We start from the raw sequence: 21,278 nt of genomic DNA, 5'->3' as shown, positions 1-21,278 counted from the left end.
TTGTGAAGTTTAATTGTCAGTTTTATTCCAAAACTGTAGTTTGATTCCTGTCAGATGTCACAAATATTGAAGAAAAAGTTACTATAATCATATATTAGCAATTATTATATATTGATATTTGTGTACATCCACTGTGAGCCAGTATAGTATGACTATACAAATATGTATATTAAATATACAGCACATTTATCTTGTTTCCTCTTGTTCCTCATGACTCTTCACGTCTGTGACCTTCAGGCCTGGAGCCGCTGCTCCAACACCTTCAATCCCACTTCACCTTAAATCAAGAAGTCGTCACCAGAATAAATGACACAATTAAGGAAGATTTAATAGAGAGTTATTTAATGTTCCTGTTAGAAAAAAAGACAGATATCAGACCAGCTGACACTTAAATCCTAAAGTCTCTTTACAGATAAGAAACAAACACAACAGGAGCTGAACACAACATTCACAAAACAATAAAACTTGAACATTATCACTGAAGGAGGCCTGTCGATAGAGAACAATGATCCTTTACAGGCTGTGGAACTTTACTTTGGAAGTTTTTTAAATATCCTGTCAACCTTTGTCAGTGTTTGAGTGACGGTCACGGGCTCATCTGTGTTAAAGGGTCAACACAGCCAGAAACAAAACTGTTCAACTGTGACACTGAAGCTTCCATCGCCACTTGGGTGCAAGTAGAAATGTCCAAGACTTGATATTTTTAAACTGTCTTCACGTCACATTCTTGTAAATTGGGTTCACTGACCCTTTAATATCAGTAGAAACATGTTACTTGTCCCTGAGGCCCCTTCAGCCCGTCGCCTCCTCTCACTCTCTCCGGCCCCCGGAGGCCCGAGCTCTCCTCGTCAGCAGCGTCTGCTCCTGCTGCAGCCGCTGGCTCTCCCGGCGGCGGTTGAGGGCCTTGGTGCTGGCGCGGAGCTTCCGGAGCCTCAGGGCTCGGAGACGCAGCTGCAGCTCCTGGGGGATCTTCCCTCCTTTGGCCCGGATGTCCTTCAGCCTCTGAATGGGCGTCTTGGTGAGGGCGAAGTCGCAGATGGTGGGATGGGGCTCCATTCCAACGCGGCACCGGCGCATGGATGGTAAGTAGCCCCCTGCCCAGACCACCACCTTGTAATCCCCCGGGTTCAGGAGACGCCAGTAGTCACCGTCAGTAGCTACAGGAGGGAAATAGGATATCATTTACAAACAAATACAAACTATATACTACATTTTATTGTGAAGTGCTGTAATTACTTATTGATGAACCAATTTTGTACATGTGCCTCTGGTGGTGACAAATTTAGTGTTGGTACAGAATCGGTATAAGAATAAGATAAACATATTTACATTAGACAGAGAAACTATACTTCACTTAAGTTGCAGTAAGTAGAAATTAAAAGATCAAGGAGTAAGTATTATGATATAATAATATTGCATATGATATTGAATTAATATGCTGAGGAACAAAAACAGTAATATTACACAAATTGCATGTAAATTGAGTTATTGCACGGAAAAAGCAGCCTAATATTTCCCTTAAACTGTGTATGTTGTTGGAATTAAGTGTCTGAATACTAAATACTGAGCCTCTCAGTGCTTTCAGTGAAGAAACAAGTAAAAACAAAAGGTACATCTGGGGAAACATTAGTTTTAAAACTCTCGCTGACCTGATCGGATGTCGTGCTCGTGATCCTCCACCTTTATTAGAGCATCTGCAATCCCCTGTTTGGACATCTTGTCCTTCACCACACCTTTAATCCCTCGGTGAACCTGAGTGGAGACAACAAGCAGAACTTTAAAACTCGTGTGCATCTTTTTTCTTATTCTTTTTGCACAGACGGATCCACCCTGAGCCGAACCTGCTCCATGTAAATCAGCAGAGACTCCTTGTTGTTCTCCCACTCGATGGGAAGCTCGCTGGCGTGAGGGAACTTGTCACAGGACAACTCCACCGTCACCTCGAAGCAGTTGGTGTGCAGGTAACTGAAATCGTTCATACCTGCAGAAAACACACAGCCAGCATAAATCAGGCAAAAACAACTCAAACAATGTGCCTACAAACCATTCAATATATGTAACATTCAGATTATATACCTGTAATTTATACAGAGGGGCCAACATCCTTCCACAATTCCTAAGTCAGTAAGTTGCACATCTAAGTCATTCCTTGTTTACTGTTCTCCACAGAATTGAGCAGAGCAACACATCATTGAATATATTTAGAAAATTGTTTCTTGTTCAAGCTCATAGCGAACTTCAAAAAAACCTATTTAAAGAAATGAATAAAATAATCAAGGCCAAAACAATTTTGCTATGTTTTTTCTGACATTAACTGAAAGCAGCGGATTTCCTCTCTAGACAGCGAAGTGGAGTCTGAATGAAACCTCTTCAGGGGCTCGGTGCTGTGACTCACTGCCGGGGACGGTGTGCCACGCTCCGCCGTTGATGATGTTGTTGTGTGCCTGGAAGTCTTCGTAGTGGCACAAGCGTCGTTCAGGGTTGGCCATCGCCAGGTTGGTGGAGGCGTAGACGGTGGCCAGCCAGCGGAAGAAGGCGTCATCCGCCGTGGGCGTGTCCTCGTGAGGAATCCAGTCACGGGTGCAGTCGTAGGGATACGTGACCACCAGCTCTCCACCGTGGAGGTTCGCGCTGAGCACGAAGGGAATGTCCTGCATCCAGTTGATGACGGCTCGGGTCACTGGTGCAACCTGGACGGTGGTGGAAGAGAGAGTCTGATTCTTTTCTCAATAATAATTATCAATACATGAAAACTCTCTGTTACAAATACAGGTTCTACTTCTGAGAAAATACAAAACTGTTATCAGGAAAATGTACGTGAAGAACTCAACATAAAAGTCCTTTCTCTGCAGAACTTCCTTTGACCTTTGACCCCTGAAATGGAATCAGTTCATCTTTGAGTCCAAGTGACAACTGATCGAAATGTGAAGAAATTCCCTAAAGGCAAACTTGAGATATAACGTCCAAGAGGCCAAAGCTTATTTTGTGAGGTTACCGTGACCTTGACCTTTGACCTTTTGACATTTGACCACACAAATCTAATCAGTCAATTCGTGAGTCAAGGTCAACATTTGTGCCAAATTTGAAAGGATTCTCTGGAGACGTTTTTAATATAATGCATTCACAAGGCAAAGTGATTGTTAATACTGATGCATCAATGTGTAAACAGCTTATTTCTGTTCCAGCGGCTCAAGATGGTGTTTGTTCTTTATGTATCATAGAGACCGATAAGTCAAGGGTCCCTGAAATAAATTGTGTTGTTCAAGAAATTAATCAAGGGGAAAAAATGTGCTTCATAAATTTACAATGCATTTAATTAATTTATCATTTTTCGTGTTTTTGTTGAAATGTTGGATAAATCAGCTCTTCAGGGTTTTAAACTCTCTAAATTAGACTGTTGGAGTTTAGAGTGGAAATTACTTTTTGGCTCCGAGTCGAGACGGGGGTCAGATGAAGGTAGTGGAATAAAAAGTATAATATTTTCAAATGTATAACATGTGGTTTGATATGCAATAGTACTTCTTCTGTGTATTTCCATCCACAAGCTGAGAATGTAACACTTCAGCTCCTGTGGGCGAAACATTTTCCTACAAAACACCAGCCAGACTCTGTGGGCTTCGAGAAGTCAGAGTGAAAAAGAAAAACGTGTATATTTTTATATCTGTAACCAGAGTTTCTACATGTGTCCTGCGAACTGTTACCGAACACTGAGTGACGATGCTCAGGCTTCCTGGAAAAAATCCCTGTTTTCTATGGCTCTGAATGTTTTTCCTGATCTGGGGCCGATTCTGCAGCTGAAGTGGAAACACCAACAAAAACCTACTGTTCAGTTTGACCTACATTTGTACAACTGAAAACCTAAGAACGACCACATGTCACCTCCTGTAAAAAGCAGAGTTTGGACGTTTATCAAAGGCGATTCAGTGAATCTTCTCTTCAACGTTTTCACAGTTTATTTCCTATCTAGACATCAGGATGTGACTCTTTTGTTCATTCTTAATATTACCATGAGGTGGCGCCAAAGTAAAACCATTTTCAAACCCTGTTGCTTCCAACTAAACGGTTCCTGAACAAGTGGTAACCGGTGGCAACCCATCGTGACACCCATTGGTTTGTGAGCTGCCGTTTTGAAGCCTCTAGTTTGGCATCATGCGCCATCTTGGTTTTTTAAAGCCACAAGTAACCATATTTAGAGGAGTGGGGGAGGAGCCTGAGTGAGAGCTTGAGGAAACTGCACCGCCCACCTACACCTGCGACCTGCACCTATTGGACGTCCTAGCTGTCAATCACAGAGTATCCAAAGCCTCCTTACGGTTGCGTCCTCCTTGGTGTAGTACTCTGGGATGGGGATGTAGTGGTTGGGGACTTTGGACGGATCGGCTGCCGTCTCCTGAGTGTCCCACATGATGTTGTTCAGGTCCGGAAAGTTGTGATTCAGGTCGATTCCCTCAACGCTGTATCGCCCGTCCGCCCAGCCGGCCAGCTCCGAGCCCTGCAGCACATCGGTCAATCCGAAAACAGTCAGTACGAGCAATGGACGCACGGACGAGTCAGACGACAAAGACCCCCTGTGGCTGCAGAGGGCGCCGCTGCTCAGTAAAACCTACATAGTGTTGCTTTAAAGCGTTACCCACCTTCTCGTAAGCGAATTCATATCCATCCGGGTTCATTGAGGGCAGGAGGTGGATGCGTGTCTCGGTGACCAGTCGCACAATGCGCTGGTTGCCCTTCTTGTATTCACTGCACAGGTACTGCATGAGGTTGAGGACCAGCTCTCGACCAACAACCTCGTTCCCGTGCATCCCGGCCACGTAGCGAAACTCCGGCTCACCTGCCGAAAATAAAACCAGAGCGTCACCTCATCTGCAGAGCAATGGATGTGGAGAAATTCATCTAAAGGGCCTTTAAGTTGGGGCCAGGCCATAAAGAGCCCTAATCGTCATCAATAGAAATGTAGAATCCATCCTAAAACAAACTAGGAGCCAATTTTAAAACAATTAAAAAAAGGTGTGATGGGATCATATATCTCTTAGTTTGTGTTAAAAACTGCGCTGCTGAAGTTCGTCAAGTTCAAACCCAAAGTCAAATCAGGAACACATTCAATCTCTCAGATGAAAACATTCAACCCTTTTGTATTGTGTTAGGAATCAGTGTGGAACTGGTCCACGTGCGCTTTGCCAGTAATCACAGTGTTTTTGGCCTGAAACGATGGCAGCCATCCCAGAATATAAAGACTCAGAAGACACAAGGTCCGAACTTCATACATCAGCATTTGTTCTAATTCAAAAATCAAAGACACACATCCCTGCCCCTCCTCTTCAAATCAAACAATGAAACCACTAACACTATCATTCCCCTGTGGGATTGAAGTCGTTTTTTCAAATGAAATTTCTCTGTGAAAAAACAAAGTCAAGCTTGAGTGGCTTTGTTTCCCTGCATCTGAAGACAGCATCACAAAGAGCCCTGTGTTGTTTGGTGGTCTGCAGGCTCCAATTTCTAACTGCTATCAGTGTGTTTACACAGGAGAGCCCCCCCCCCCGCCTCCCTGTGTGGTGCTGCAGGAAGAACCACACTGTACAAACACTGGAGGAGGTTGAACTGGGCCCCGGAGCAGCTCAACTCAGGGCGACTCTGGAGACAAGATGGATTCTGCTCCTAACATCTCTGACTTTAAGGTTTCACGTCCACTTTGAGGCTCAGGGGAGACGAGTTGGATCTTTCTTACCGAGTTCATGTTTGCCGGGGTTGTCTGAGATCTCCATGACGTAGAGTTTGAGGCCCTGGTAGCTCTTCCCGATGGTGTAGATGCGGGTGATGTCCGGACACTCCTCGCTCACCGCCTTCATGAGCTGTGAGAACAAAGAAGTTGGTTTAAAAGCCTTAAAAAAGGGTTCAATCTGGAATGTGAGGAAAAATCTGCAAACTGTTGAGTCTGTGAGGAAAATCCCTGGAACCACAGTTACTCATCGTGAATGTTCGGGCCGCTCGTCACACTCTGACCTTTCTCATCTCTTTGTAGTTGTGGTGTCTGAAGTCCAGAGCGTCCTTCGATCCTGGTTCTGGCTCCGAGTCGTAGATATCACTTGGATCTAAGAAGGAAATAGCACGCGAGGTTTCAGCAGCTTTGTTTGACTGACAGAGCAACAACCATCCTTTATGTAATTCTGACACATCTCTGCCCACCGTGCACACGACAGCCGAGGATCTCCGCCCTGAGGCAGATGGTGCCGTTGGCGTACCAGGTCTGCGGGTTGATCCGGATGTAACGGGCGACACTGGGGACAGGGAAGAGTCCGAGCACCGGGGTTTCTGGATTCTGGTTCCCTATAAATATCTGTATAATTCAATGTGAAATTAATACATTTACTCCTCGGCAGTGTAACTGTCTCTCAGCCACAAACTTCAGTTTCTCTCCACACTTTCCTCAATTGTTTTGATTTTAAAATTGTTCCTCTACAATAAATATTTCTCTTTGGCACAAACTCTTGAAAATGTGTTTTGCATCTGCATGAGGTCCACGGGTCATCGGCACTGCTACATTCCTGGAGTCAGAAAAACACAAGAGGATCTAGCTCTTACTGCTTCTTTGGTCCCGTTCATGCAGGTTCTCCAGTTCACAGAGTCATTGCTCAGCTGCACTTTGTAGGTGTGGACCCAGTCCCAGCTGTGGTGAACCAGGAAGAACAAGAAATCACAGTTTAATAGACGTCAGTGCAACAATTTAAGATCATTCTGTTCTCGTAACGTAGAACATTGAATTTAAACAACCAAGCTAGTTTGCAAAACACTAAATGTCTCCATCTTTAACGGTTCAATACCTCTGGAGCCCACTTTGCAAACCAGTTTGTGCAGAACACACACTCTTTGATGTTGCTCCTGACACTACCTGACCTCCAGATGGAGTTCCGGCCCTGCAGGATGACTCCGGTGAACAGGGTGAGGTGGATGGCGTCCACCTCCAGCCACTGGTTCCTGTCTTTGTACTCGGCACACCAGGCTCCATCGTACAGGTCCCCGTCCTCAATACCAGACTTTAACAAAACAAGGAAAACATGTTCGATTTAGTGTTTTTATATTTAATAATTTGACCCAGAAGGCTCCCGGCTCTGACTCAAGTACGCAGCATTGCATAAGAATTTGGAGTTGACCTGGCAATTGCTTTCAGACGGCAGATTTAAGACAGAACAAGATTGTTTAGTGACTAACTCATAAAAGACGCTTCATAAAAGTGCTCAACACGAACACTTACTACTGCGACTCCAGTCCCTGGAGCCTTATTAGTTTTACACGCCAATAAAAGCAGCGGAAAAAGAGAAGGCAGCTTACTTTAGTCTTTTAGTTTCAGAAGAATGCCACAGGATTTATGGATAGAAATGAAATGTGATGCTAGGAAGTAAATGATTAAGCATTAGAAGATATTTTGAAGATCACATATTGTGAGGTGGCAGTTTGCATGTTCTCCTTGTGTCTGTGTGTTTTCTCTGAGTTCCACAGTTCAGAGACCTGCACACTGAGATTAGCTTCTTCAAAGTCTCTAAATTGACCATAAATGTGAATATGTGCAAATGGTTGTTTGTGTCTGTAGCTAATTTATGCATCAGGGGTTTGGTTTCCTCCATTCAGTTTAAATTGCAGCGCGAACAAAGAATAATGTTCGACCTAATTTATCATGTTTTGTAACGGTTCACATTTTTCATTATCTGGCTTTTTTTGTGCATGCCAGTTTAAATTTTTTCCAGTTACATCACCCTGATCCCCCCCCCCCCACCAGTAAATGATACCCTATAGTCAGTGGTGGGTGGTGTAACTAAAGGATGGATGGATGTTTTTCTTTCTTTTTTAAGATATTTTTCTGGAATTTCGCCTTTATTGAGAGGAACTAAACCCTCAGAGTATTAGAGAGAATTAAAATCTTCTTCTTTTATTTGTCCTACATGATGGATTTCACACTTGTTTTTCATTATCTTTTGACATCAGTAGTATCTTTAAAACCGAAAAGCTTCAAAGTTACACATGTGCAGTTTTATTTCTAATCTTCTAATCTGTCGTCAGGAGCTTGTTTCTTGGTCCCTGAAGTCTTGTAATTGACGGCATTTAACTTCAATCGTTTTTTTTCTTTTCTTTTTACATCAAGGACCACAAAGGAAATAAGTTAGATTTTATTGCAGATGTGTGGGATCTGAGGCTTTAAATCTTTTTATATCAAACAAATAAACCAAACTGAACTAGTCTGTACTTGGTGTTTTGAAGGATTTGGACTAACCTGGATATTCAGCCTCCCCCTGTGAGGACCCAGGCCCGTCCGCTGGTAGGAGGAGGCCTGGATCTGACTATCATCAACCCGAAGGGACTCGAGCCCGAGAGGGGGACAGTCTGGGAGGAAAAGGAAAAAGCAATCATGAGATAAAATCCTCTGTGGGTTTGTGTCTGTGCTCGTGTGGATCAGCTTATAGATGCTGGTCTGGGACTGGGAGCTGAAGGGTTAAACCTTAAACGCTGTCTCGCTGGTTTCCCTGAGTTAGCAAAAACAGGGCTGATGTAACATGAGGTCCCAGCATTGGGAATAACCCAGATCATCCAGGGTCAGTTCAGTGGAGGTTTGGAGGCCCTCCTCCTCCTCCTCCCCCTCTTCCTCCTCCTCCTCCTCCTCCTCCTCCTCTTTGTGTCTGGGAGGAAGAAGTGCGCCTGTGGAGGGTTTGAATGTAATCTGAGACAAAGTTTTGGGGCCAAAAGCGTAAAGTCGAAGCTTTAGTAGAGCAGGAAGACAGGAGCTGCAGCTGCAGAGTATTTTACGACTTTGTGAACGAGCAATAACATTCCCATCAATCTCAAACTCTCCTGGAAGTGGCTGCACAGCTTTGTCTGTTCTCTTTAGGTTGTTTTATTAGGCAGTGGATCCACACAAGTATGTTCTAGTCCCATCCCCTGAAATGTGAACATTGTGTCCTTCTGTTATGAACGTTTTGGACTTGTGGACTATTCATAAATAATGATTGGCAAACACCCTCTCAGACAACTTTATCACTACTTTCTCTGAGTTGCAGCCCGACGCGTGTTATCCACATGAAAGCAAACATCTGGCTCGGATTTCGCTGCAGTTGTTCTGCCTCTTCCCTCATGAAATTAAACATAAATCATATTTTTGACAATCCTGTGAGTGAGCTCTAACGAACACGTCAATATAGCATAAATTAGTGTTTGATTTCACAGTTTTACACTTAATTTTCTTAATAAATCCCGTGTAGAGAGGAAACTTTTAGTCTAATGGACTTGGCAGTTGTCTGAAAGTTGTTATAATCCTATTTCTAAGAAAAATGTCAAACATCCACTCATTTCAGGTTTTTAAATATGAATATTTGTTGGTTTTCTGTGAGTGATTTTAATATCTTTTAATTATGGACTGTTTTGTGGCATTTTATTGACAAAACAATGAATCCAAAAGTGATTGATCCGTAAAGAAGGTTTGGATTTGATGGACCTGCAACTATTTGGCCTCTTATAACTTTAAAATACAAACAGTGATATTATTTACTCTTATTCATTTTAATTTCATTCACCCTTTTCTAGATAAATCATATGTGGTTGAAAAGTTTGATCGTGATTTTTGAATCGTCACATTTTTTATTATATTCTTTATTGTTTAAGGATTTTTTTTCTAAAAGTACAGTATAGAAAATAGTAATATATAGAAAACAATCCTTAGTTATCGTACAAAATACGTTATTCACAAAAATCCAAGACAGGAAAACATGTAAACAAGTTCTACAAGTCAGCTGTAAAAAAATTATAAAAAGTAATTTATTGATAAAGAACCCTGTATTTAGATAAACATAAGTTGATTCATGCTTGACAGGTTCAGCAGATGTAAATCAGAGGCTCAGTGTGTCCCTGAATGCATCATTTATTAATTAATTATGTTAAGATGGTAAAAGTGATGTGTTTTTCTTACCCAGTTTAGTTTTCTTATCTTGTTTCTTGCTGACATGTCTTTTGTCTTCTTCTTCGTCCTCTTCTTTGCTGTTGACCTCCTCACTGTCCTGCCTGATGTCTTTGGAGTCCAGCTGTTTGACACTGTGTAACGTTGTCTCTGCTGCGGTGGGAGTCGGTGGCTTTCTGCTCTGATCCTCCCCAGTGACAGACTCAGTCCAGTTCACACGCACATCTGTGCGGTTGAATAGTGAAGAGCTCTCTGCCGCTGCATGGTTTATTGGTTCTCTGGCTCCGGCTCTGTGCAGGAAAACTCCCAGAGAAATCACAGCAGCCAACAAGCACAACGACTTTCCCATCTTGCTCTTTGTTTGCTGCTGCTGCAGGAGTGGAAGGAGAAAAAAAAAAGATTCCCCCCGGCCAGTTTCTGTGCAGCTGACAGAACCAGACCTCCATCCACATCCCTCCTCCTCAATCCCACCTCCCCTTCCTCACCCTCATCCTCCCTCCCACAATTCCAGCTCAACTCCCGCGAAAATGTGTGATTCAGAACAGACGTGTGCGTGACTGCAGTTTACAAAATGAGGGTTATGTGTTGCAACAAAACATTAAAAATGTACGTGATTATTTTTTACTTTTGCAAAACTAGAACAACTTGCAAAGTTCACTTTGTTCAACAAAAACAAATTTAGTTTTTTACTTATCAGGACATATTAGAAAAATGAGTGAGGATTATATACATAAGTATTTATAAGAAAGGTTTTATATTTTCTGTGCAGAGTTTATTATTAGTTTTAGTTGATTGTTTCCTCTTAATTTGAAATTTTATTGCTGATTTCTGGGGATTTTTTTGTGTTTTTTTCCTCCTGAAAATAAACAAAATAAAAGTTAAACATGTATAAACGTCCCTGCTACCAGTTTATACCAGTGACTCAAATTGTAAAGCACCACAGTTTCTTCACAGGCCTTTAAAAAAAAAATGTTTTACTCACTCTTTAGCAAGTATGTGTCAGACAAACATCTGTTTCCCTTTGGATTTGGACATAATCTCGTATTTTTCATGGTCCATGATTCCTCCACCTCCTGAAACTCGGCCAACATCATCTCCAGACTGTTATGTTTTCAAATCACGAGCTCCAGCTCTCCCTGGTTCAGAGATTTCTTCAGAGGAACAAATTTCCTGATAAAAAACATTATATTTAAAACAGCTGAGACAACATTAACTGTTGAAATAACAAAATGTGTGTTGTCGTCCACGTCGTCCACGTTATCTGAAGACAAGCAGAGATTTATGACAGCAGGAGTGTGACCTTCAAACAGATGTTTGTGTTAAGAGTAAACAGCAGAACACTCAGAGTGAACAGATCATCAGATCTTTGCTGACTTGCATGTTTCATGTTGTCAGCAAAACCATAACATCTGTGTTGCATTAAACTTTTACCGTCATGAAACAAACTGAGCTTTGACTCACCGTCTGGTGAATTTGTTCATGTTGCAACACGGCACAGAGGAAAACGAGGAGTCACACTGAAAGCTGTATATCACTTGAAGGATTTATAGATATGATCCTAACACAGAAAGTACGATTAGAGCAAAAAGATAAACATGATTCTGTATAAAAACTATGTATTTTCTCTCTTTCCTATAGATTTAATAATATATCATTATTAATTATCTATCTATCTATCTATCTATCTATCTATCTATCTATCTATCTATCTATCTATCTATCTATCTATCTATCTATCTATCTAAATAATACAATAAATACAATAATAAACATTTATAAACAAAATTATCATTTATTAATTGTTATTATTATTACTATTATTATTATTATATTATTATTAGAAGTAGTAGTATTAGAATTTGTAGTAGTAGTAGTAGTAGTAGTAGTAGTAGTAGTAGTACCTTTTATAAAGTCGACATTATTACAACCTTTATTTTGAAAAAGAGGATAGCCGAAGCTGATTGGTTCATTTGGACATGACGTGTACCGGAAGTGTCCAGAGGAATCATAACACCACATCAGAAGTCGCTCTATTCTTCCTCTTATCGTTTAATTTCCGCTGTTTAACGTCACTTTTCCGATGGCAGCGGGTTTAAACTTTCTCTGACAAGCGGCATTTGTATAAACCTTCAACATTCTACGAGCAGCGACATGAAAACAGGAGGCTGTTCGCCGGAGGAGCTAACAGGAAGCAGCCAGGAGCTAGCGAGCGGCTGTTCGGCTGCGGAGTAAGTGAAACTGTGCACGACGTGTACGTGGAAAGCTTTGTGAATGTGGTGTATTAGTGCGCAGTCTACGACCTACACTCCTCCAGCTTCTGTTTAACGTTACAATGTGACACTAACGCGAGAAGTCAGCGCTAAACCACGGCCTGGTAGCCCACACAGGAGTCTATGGGTCCTGGTAGTCCACACAGGGGTCATGGTAGCCCACACAGGAGTCTATGGGTCCTGGTAGTCCTCACAGGAGTCTATGGGTCCTGGTAGTCCACACAGGAGTCCTGGTAGCTCCTCCAGGAGTCCTGGTAGACCACACAGGAGTCCTGGTAGCCCACACAGGAGTCTATGGGTCCTGGTAGTCCATACAGGAGTCCTGGTAGTCCACAGAGGAGTCTATGGGTCCTGGTAGTCCACACAGGGGTCATGGTAGTCCACACAGGGGTCATGGTAGCCCACACAGGAGTCTATGGGTCCTGGTAGTCCACACAGGGGTCCTGGTAGCCCACACAGGAGTCTATAGGTCCTGGTAGTCCACACAGGAGTCCTGGTAGCCCAGATTCCTGGTAGCCCACACAGGAGTCCTACAGGAGCCCAGGTAGCTGACACAGGAGTCCTGTTAAATTAGTCCTGTTAGCCCATACATAAGTCGTATTAAATCATACATAAGTCATGTTAGCCCATACAGGAGGCCTGCAGTGCAATGTGAGAAGCCTTAACTGTGTTTCTTGTCTGATTGTGTGTCTTTCAGATGACAAGAAGACGAGCCTAATAGCGATGAGGCAGCTGGAAACGTGTCCTGTGCAACTAGCCGACAGCATGTGACACAGAAACTCTGCTCAACCCACAAAATCAGTTGGTGTCAATCAAAATGCCTCGTCTGGACGAGCTGGCCAACGTTGTCCTCAGGGTGCCGAGCATCCTGCTGCTGGACCTGCTGTACAGATGTGACATTGAAGGTTTGACAGAGCATCTCAGGGCCAAAAATGAAGACATGCTCTTCAAGTACAAATATGTCATCTGGAACATGTACTACCTGGGTACGTATTCATGTGATCTCATACGATACGACTCTCAGAAAGAAAACTGATAGATTGGAAATGAGGTAAATGAAAATAGTCTCTTCAGGAATAAAAAAGTAAAAACAAGTTTAATGAAGTCAGTGAAAAGTCAAACAAAAGCTCATGAATCTTGTCATCTTGTCAAATTGACGTCTTCATCTTCACTTTCTCCGTGTGTGCGTTCATCCTTTTTCTTCCATCAGTAAAAAACAACAAATACATTTTAGTTTCATCAGTCCATAGAGTTTTGTTCCAGAGCTCTGCTGGTTTCTTTGTGTGGTCAGCTCTTTCTCCCTTATGAGGGTTACGAGGGGTTAACACTCTGCGGTGACTCCTCTGAGGTTACAGTCATGAAGTCTGCATCCTAGAGAGCATTCTTGATTCACTTTGCAGTCATTAAGAGGTTTTTTTCACCCTGCAAATGAATTAGTCTGGTGTGCTGCTAACCCACATTCAAAGAGCCATCAACCTCAGAACACAGTCTGGGTTTCACTGGAGAGATTGTCTTACCTAATAGTATTTGATAGTCTGTCTGCAGTTCTTAAATTACAGTGACATGTGACAAAATACAGCAGATTTGGTGACAATGGTTCCAGTTTGTGTGTATCACAGAAAAACAAATGTTCCCCTCTATCTTCCAGGTCATGTGATTAACGTGGTGGTGTTGGTTCTGCCATTGAGACACATTGTGACTCTCTACCTCCACATCCTGGCTGTGCTCCTCCTCTACATGGGGCATCAGATTTCCAAGTGAGATGTCCTCCTACTATTACTACAGATACTACACTTCCTGGATTTATTGCACCAGGATCTTTTTTCTGTCTTTCCTTCACTGTCTTGTCCAGTAACGTGAGATCAATGTGTAAGAATAATTCAGGCTTGATATTATGACAGCAGACTAAACCTGTTGTCTATATATCTAATGTCATTAGATATATTTCACATATCGTGATTCCTCCTTTTGCTGTGCACAGAACTTACAGTCTGAGCAAGTAGTAACTCCAAAAAAGACACAAACAGTGTGTGCAGTGTAGGATCACACCTCAGGCAGTTGTGCGTCGCTGTGTGTTACTATGATCACATGTATACTGCTAACACAAACAATGTACATTGTGCATTTACTTAAAAACGTGATTCTTTTTGTTTGTTTAACAGGGATTATGTTCGTGAAGAGCTACACTATGGGTTTGAAGGAGCAGTGTACCTTGATTCTCTGGTCTTCAACAGATTTGTCTCTGCAATGACCAGTGAGTCCTAAAACCAAACCAGTATCAAAAGTCATCGCATTTATACTATTTTTGTTCTTCACAATAAATATGCTGTGATTTAGTCCCTTCACACACAGTCCCAGATCCACAGAGCTCAAAGATACCATCTGCAGTTGTGATCCCACCATCATGTGGTTCAGGATGGGTGTAGTTAGTCGGCTGAGCTTTACGATTGTAGTAACGTTATTTTCTTTCTGCTCAGGTCAGATTATTCTCGGCACGCTGTGTGCCTTCCTGATGAAGACCAGAAAGGTGTGGCTGTTCTCAGCCCACATGCTGCCCCTGCTGGCCAGACTCTGCTCTGCCCCTCACGCCACGCTGCTAACGGTCAACACGTTCGCGATGGGACTGACCGGATCTGGGATCGCCATGTTCCTCCTCTCGAACCTGTTCGTGCCATACCGCCTCGCAAGGGCTGTCTATTCAGAGCTGCTTCAGGTGGAGGTATGCACGTCTTCTGAAACCGGAAATGTTGCAGTGATGTTTTTGGAGGTTGTAGATGACAAAACAATACAAAACAAAAGTGTGTTTTTTCTTATTTCTTGTATATTTTTACTGTGGCAGTGAATTTACCAACACATTTACTTATTTAAACATATCACCTTCCCTCTAACTGCACTTGTGGAAATCTCTGCTGGTATATTCAGTAATAAAATAAATAAAAACTCAGTTTAAGTGCATTTATTTTACATTTTGTAACTTTACAAATCTTAATTAATCACATTTAGATTCCATGTATTTTGTTTTCTATTAGTTGTATGTGTATTACTACTGTGTACCCGCACTTCTCTTGCTTCTGTTCAGCAGTGATGGTGTTTGTTTGTCCTGTGTTTACTCTTCTAATCACACCACTGCTCTCCTGTCTCTCAGGTGATTGAACTGTACAGACTCCTGGCTGTGGGAATCTCTCTGTGGAACCAGTTTGCCGTCCCAGTCCTGTTCAGCGTCTTCTGGTTTGTTCTGTTCATCGTTCAGCTCTGCTCCGACGCCATGTCAGGCAACGCGGCCTCGGCAGCCAATCAGGGGATCATGTTCGTCCTGCTCACGAGGTTTGTTGTGATTGTGTGGATTGTACAGTGCATATTATTCCTCTGTGACTGTTGTGTTAAAGTACTGATGTTCATGTTTGCAGTGTGTCTGAATGTTGTGCCACGCCGTACTCTCTCGTGGGTCTGACCTTCGTGGTGTCATATCTGGCTCTCGGGCTGCTCAACCTATGCAAGTTGTACCTGGGAGGTTACATAGCAGTTCAGAATGAGAACGTCATGCACAGGTCAGATGTTTTCACTCTTATACTTTCACCAGTTCACTTCTTTTGGTTCGTGTTCTCTCATTAGAGTTCGTCTGTGGAGGTGAATTATTTATTTGTGTATTTTGCAAAAACATCTGAAATGAAAAGCATCACAGGGACCATGCATACCTGTGTACTTGTTCTATATTTGTATTTACTTTATAAACACTATATATACTATAGTTTTTCTCTATCTCTCACTTTTCCTCTTTTCCTCTTTCCCTCTCTTTTCCTATTTCATCATTCCCTTTCTCTCTCTTTCCCGCTCTCACTTTCTCTTTCTCTCTCTTTATATCTCTTTCTCTTTCTTTCTCGCTCTTTCTTTCTCTTGCTCTCTCTATCACTTTCTCTCCCCTCTTCCCCTTTTTTTCTCTTTCTATCACTTTCTCTCCCCTCTTCCTTTTTCTCTCTCTCTCTCTCTGTCTAGCTTTCCCTCCCTCTTTTTATCTCTGTCTTTCTCTCTCTCCCCCTCCCTCATTCTTTCCGTCTACAGCTATAACTGAAAGCTGAAAGTTCTGTCTTTCTTTACTTAACCTCCGTTCTTTGTCATCAGAGGTGTGACGGAGGGCGTCACTCTGCTCCTGCTCGCCCTGCAGACAGGTCTGTTGGACATGCAGGCCCTGCAGCGCACCTTCCTCCTCAGCATCATCCTCTTCATCGTGGGGACTTCAACCCTACAGTCGATGATCGAAATTACAGATCCGGTCATTCTGGCTCTGGCTGCGTCCCGCAACAGGTAATGGCAACAAGAAGGAATTTCATTTTTTTTTAAATGTATTTTTATTGCATTACTCTCATCGGTGTGTTTTTCATTCATTGCTTTCTCTAGGAGTCTGTGGAAACACTTCCGCGGCCTCAGCATGTGTCTGCTGCTGCTGGTTTTCCCGGTGTTCATGGCGTTTAAAATCGCCCAGTTCTTCCACATGGACTTCTGGCTCCTGATACTAGTGTCCAGCTGCATGCTGACTTCCCTTCAGGTAGGACGAGGGACTGCCTCCTGACTTTGGTGCCCCCCACTGGTCATATCAAAAAAGACTGATGCAGCTTCAGGTCTTCCTGCATAGTCTTCATCGGTCTTCATCAATGTTGTCCCATATTTTTTCACACACAGACAATTGTGCCACAGGAGTCATGTGAATGAGGTTGTAGTCACATTAAATATTCCTCATACTTTTCCTGGGGTCCACATTGAAATAAAATACATATAATCATCAGGGTTAACAACACATACAGTGAACAACTTAAACAGTGGAAGCAATAAAATCACCAAAATAATATATATACACAATGATATTACAACAATTAAATTGACTGACTGGTAAAGGAAACATTAATTACAACATCTGTTCATTTAAACTTTCATATTGATGTGTGTAACATGACCCCTCCTCATCTGCCTCATTTAGAAAACGTGCATAAAAATGAATAAGCCTCATCTGAACTAATCTGAACTTTGATCTGAATCCATCCTGATAAGTTGTATTGTATTTGTCCAGGTTACAGGCACCCTGCTGATCTACTCCCTCTTCATGGTGGAGCTGTTTCGCAGCGACCCGATTGAGAGCCTGGACGAAGTGATCTACTGGGTGAACGCCGTCAGCCGGGTGCTGGAGTTTGTGGTGGCGCTCTGCGTGGTGGCTTACGGCACCTGGGAGTCGCTGTTTGGGGAGTGGAGCTGGATGGGCGCCTCTGTCATCATCATCCACTCATACTTCAACGTTTGGCTCAGGGGTCAGTCCGGCTGGAGGAGCTTCCTGCTCAGACAGGAAGCAGCCAAGAAGATCAACTCCCTCCCCAGGGCGACGGCTCAGCAGCTGCAGCAACACAACGACGTCTGCTCCATCTGCTTCCAGGTCAGTCACACTGTCATGGCCGGGTCACTGGAGGGAGAGAATTCAAAGCCAGAATATTTTACTTAACTTTAAATCTCACTGTACTTCTTGTGAAAACCTTCATGAACTGGCATCTAGTTTTTATTTGCACATAAATGACACAACAGTGTTAAGACACACAACAGAAGTAAAACAGATGATTAAGTGTTTTCTTACTGTTGGTTATAATCTTAAAATTGTTGCTCAAAGCTCTACCAGGTATTTTCTTAATGACTGACTTTCAAACGTATGGATTCTATCGGAAATAGAAATCTGTTATTTATTTATTTGCTCAGTTTCTGTCTTACTTCCTGTTTCTCGGTCATGATTACAAAGAGCTGTAATGTGACACAAAGCAGAGTTAGACGTGTAAATCAAAACCACCGTTTGGACCTGCCTACATTTTCAGCTTTTGCTCATCAAAAATCTCGGGACCAATTAGATTTGAATGAGAGTTCAGGCAAGGCTGTCGTAACTGTCAAAGAGATACGACTAAACAGGCCCACAGTCTGTATGTGGCTCACATGACACACAGCGCTGCGTAGATGTACAGCTTAACACTTCCTGTACCCTTTTGAAGGTTGTGGTTCCAGTATTTCCTGTTAAGCTCCACCTCTTCTCGACACAGTGCAGGAAGGAATCCTCAGCCTGAAAGTCTGTTTTTTGTGAAAGTCGACTGATCTCATCTTTTCTGCTCGAGGACTTGTTTTCTGTCCAGGACACAAAGTCCAAAACATAAACTTGCAGACATTTTTATAACTAAACAGGAACTAATGTAACAAGGAACAGGTACAGATAAAAAGTTTGCTCCACCATTTCCTGGTTCAAGAACTTTTCCATTGTCCTTTAAAAAAAAAAAAAGATAAGATAAGACTTTGATCCCTGAGGGATGTGATTTGTGTTACAGCAGCACAGAGACAGACTGAGAGGTAAGAAAGCAAATATACAAATGATGAATAATGACAAAATAAAAGAGATTGTGATGTTAAAAAAGCCAATTCACAATTAATAAATGTGTGTTAATATTTGTGCAAAAGCTAAATAGGACAGAGAGAATTCTACAAGGACACAAAATATAAAATAACATTAAAGATCAATGAGAACTTGACATAATAACATATTCATATTTCACAATAAACTACGAACATTTCCAGAACATTTAGACGAGGGGTGATAAGCAGGAAGCAGGTCATGACGTATAACTTCAGATACGGAAAGCACAGTGTTTATGATTACATCACTTTGACATTGGCAAAAGCTCAGGTGACATCTTCTGCGTCTTCTACGTGTATGGTAACTTGTTTTCATCCTCAGATATTTGTCAAGTCCCTTTGTCTCTTTTCACAGGAAATGAGCTCTGGTGTGATCACATACTGTCGACATTTCTTTCACGGCAACTGCCTCCGCAAGTGGCTGTACGTGCAGGAGACCTGTCCCATGTGCCACCAAACGGTCAGACCCACCCCGCCAGGTCAGAGCGAGGCTTCGGGTGACGCTGCAGCCGAGAGAGACGCAGGTCCAGATCTGTTTGCACGACATGAGTTTCAAAACCCAGACAACAACGTGCCGCAAGAGACTCACAGAGACGACGCAACTCCTGATCCCGCCGAGCAGCAGGAGGAGAGGGAAAGGTCAGAGGGTGGAGCTTGTGACACAGAAGATAAAGATCAACCGGTTGAATTACAAAGAGAGGCCGCTCAAGGTCTTCGGTTCAGCTCCAATGGAGACTTTGTTGGATTTGTCAACCCATCGTCCAGCTGGTCTTCAGCGGAGCCTTCTAGTTCCCATGTGCACCAAGGGGAAACCTCTCCTCCCGACATGCACGGCCCAGGTGAGGAGAATGTGACGGACTCACCACTGCCATCGACTCCTAATGACATGAATGCAATGGAGGAGCAATGTGACTCTAACGGAGCAGGACTTGGAGACGGTGCTAGTTTTTGTCTTAGAGGGACACAAAATGGCAGTGGTAGTCATGACGGCTGTGATGGGACACATCCATTGTGTAAAGACCTCGATTTACCAGAATTAAACAATGCTGATAAAGAATCGAGAGGCCGTCCCACGTAATACGAGCCTTGTTCTTTTGTGAAACCTCCCGTGAAGACTCAGAACTCTGCATTGATGATCCTCACGGTCGTCAAGGATAACGGTACACATTCAGATCCTGAGAGGCTGAACCTGTCCCACACATCCCGCGGCTGTCCTCCGCCGGACGCCACCTTCTCTTTGCACAAGCACAGATCTCAGTGACTGACTGCCCTGCATCAGTGCCTTGAAGGGTCTCAGAGTGGGAAATGGTGACCCTCTATCACGGGGAATAAAACACATTTGCCTTCTCTCTGTGAACCAATAGAAAATGAACCTGTATCTTGTACCAGACAGTGTAATGAATGTGCTTCAGTTTAGTCCATAACGTGCATCTGGATTTAATAGGGAGACGAAATTAGGTGAAATTAATACCCTTGTTGTACAATTGTAAAAAAATATATATAAATAATTATTAGAAATCATGTTTAACTATAAAGCAATTACCTTGCAACAATATTTGAGCAGGTTACAAGGAAAAACTTTACTTAAATTGAATTTTATTTATTTTTATTTAATTTTCTAATGTAAAGCATTTCTTGTGCAAGCAATGTGGCAAAAAGGAAAAAGCTCCAGCAGTTCAGCAGCAGAATCAGCCTGTTGTGATGCAACAGTCTCTGTCTCCCAGTATTAAATCACAGCTGTGAACATGTACTTTTCTTTTTTTGTTTTACTGTAGGCTCTGTGTTAATACAATCCTGACTGGTTCACAGTGAGGCTGACATGAATATTATGTCTGTAGCTTCCAGCGAGGACAGCGCTGGCTGGTTTGTGGATTTGGAGATGATACGGTGTTTGACAACACGGTGTAATTTCATAATCATCTTTTATTAAGTGTCATAATCATAAAATGCTATTCATGCTCATGGTTGTTGAAGGACATATTTTAAAAACAAGTCCCTGGCAGAGCACCTTGTTAAAAACTTGTATTTTTGTTGATAACTCAAACTTTTATTTGAAACCAAACACAGTTAATTGTTTTCTTTTAAAACTTACATTTTTGTAGAAGAAATGGTGTAAAAAATTGAAATCTTGTTTTTTGTTATACTTCATCTAACATAAAAAATTAAACTTTTTAATAACCTGGAGACTGAATGTGACTCATGTTCCTCTCGTGTTCAGTATTTATCTACTGAGATTTTACACAGCTCCAGGTTTGCGGTGAAGTGACTTTAATGAGATATTCATTTAGAAGTGTAAACTCAATATCAGCTGAAATTGCAGGCTTGAATGTATATAGTGATATTATTGCATAAGAAATATGGTAAGAGGTTAAATTGAAGCGCTGAAAGAAGAAGAGTCAAGAAGTCAAGTGTTTAAAATGTTAAAGTCAAAAATAATAGAGAAGCTCAGCTAAGATCGATCCATAACATTGATCCACTTTTTGGGGTTTGGCAGAATGTGGCCAGCATCAGACTCCAATGGGAACTGGTGCCGCTCCTGCATGTGCAATTTATATTATTGTAAATATGAAACAAGTGTTGAGGGTTAACAACAGAGGATGTCGCACCTTGTTTATAAGAGACAAAGTGTGGCCTACACAGAT

At 42.4% G+C, this 21,278-nt stretch overlaps 2 protein-coding genes across 3 annotated transcripts; one reads left to right on the top strand and one right to left on the bottom strand.

Moving 5' to 3' along the window:
• Positions 1-616: 616 nt before the first annotated feature.
• LOC117756397 (probable carboxypeptidase X1) lies at positions 617-10,393 on the bottom strand. 2 transcript variants are annotated; one of them, XM_034576887.1, is made up of 13 exons: positions 9,950-10,393; positions 8,264-8,373; positions 6,892-7,031; positions 6,580-6,664; positions 6,184-6,334; positions 6,001-6,089; positions 5,726-5,849; positions 4,635-4,831; positions 4,313-4,492; positions 2,396-2,690; positions 1,842-1,981; positions 1,650-1,752; positions 617-1,157 (listed from the first exon to the last, which is right to left on the bottom strand). In XM_034576887.1, the coding sequence occupies exons 1-13, from the start codon at positions 10,284-10,286 to the stop codon at positions 811-813; spliced, it is 2,298 nt and encodes a 765-aa protein (XP_034432778.1). In that variant the 5' UTR covers positions 10,287-10,393; the 3' UTR covers positions 617-810. The 2 variants fall into 2 exon arrangements, with proteins under 2 accessions (XP_034432778.1, XP_034432779.1); XM_034576888.1 differs by lacking the exons at positions 8,264-8,373; positions 9,950-10,393 and having other exon boundaries at positions 6,887-7,017.
• A 1,487-nt stretch (positions 10,394-11,880) lies between these two features.
• Positions 11,881-20,850, top strand: zmp:0000000662 (RING finger protein 145). Its single transcript, XM_034576761.1, has 11 exons — positions 11,881-12,165; positions 12,905-13,193; positions 13,856-13,964; positions 14,370-14,461; positions 14,685-14,926; positions 15,353-15,531; positions 15,615-15,755; positions 16,327-16,509; positions 16,603-16,750; positions 17,270-17,626; positions 18,992-20,850. Exons 2-11 carry the CDS (start codon positions 13,025-13,027, stop codon positions 19,712-19,714), a joined length of 2,343 nt encoding a protein of 780 aa, XP_034432652.1. The 5' UTR covers positions 11,881-12,165; positions 12,905-13,024; the 3' UTR covers positions 19,715-20,850.
• Positions 20,851-21,278: the final 428 nt, after the last annotated feature.

The sequence above is a fragment of the Hippoglossus hippoglossus genome, chromosome 22 (assembly GCF_009819705.1).
Source record: "Hippoglossus hippoglossus isolate fHipHip1 chromosome 22, fHipHip1.pri, whole genome shotgun sequence".
Lineage (NCBI taxonomy): Eukaryota > Metazoa > Chordata > Actinopteri > Pleuronectiformes > Pleuronectidae > Hippoglossus > Hippoglossus hippoglossus.
The sequence above is the reverse complement of the archived record's forward strand: the minus strand, read 5'-3'. Positions and strand labels throughout refer to the sequence as shown.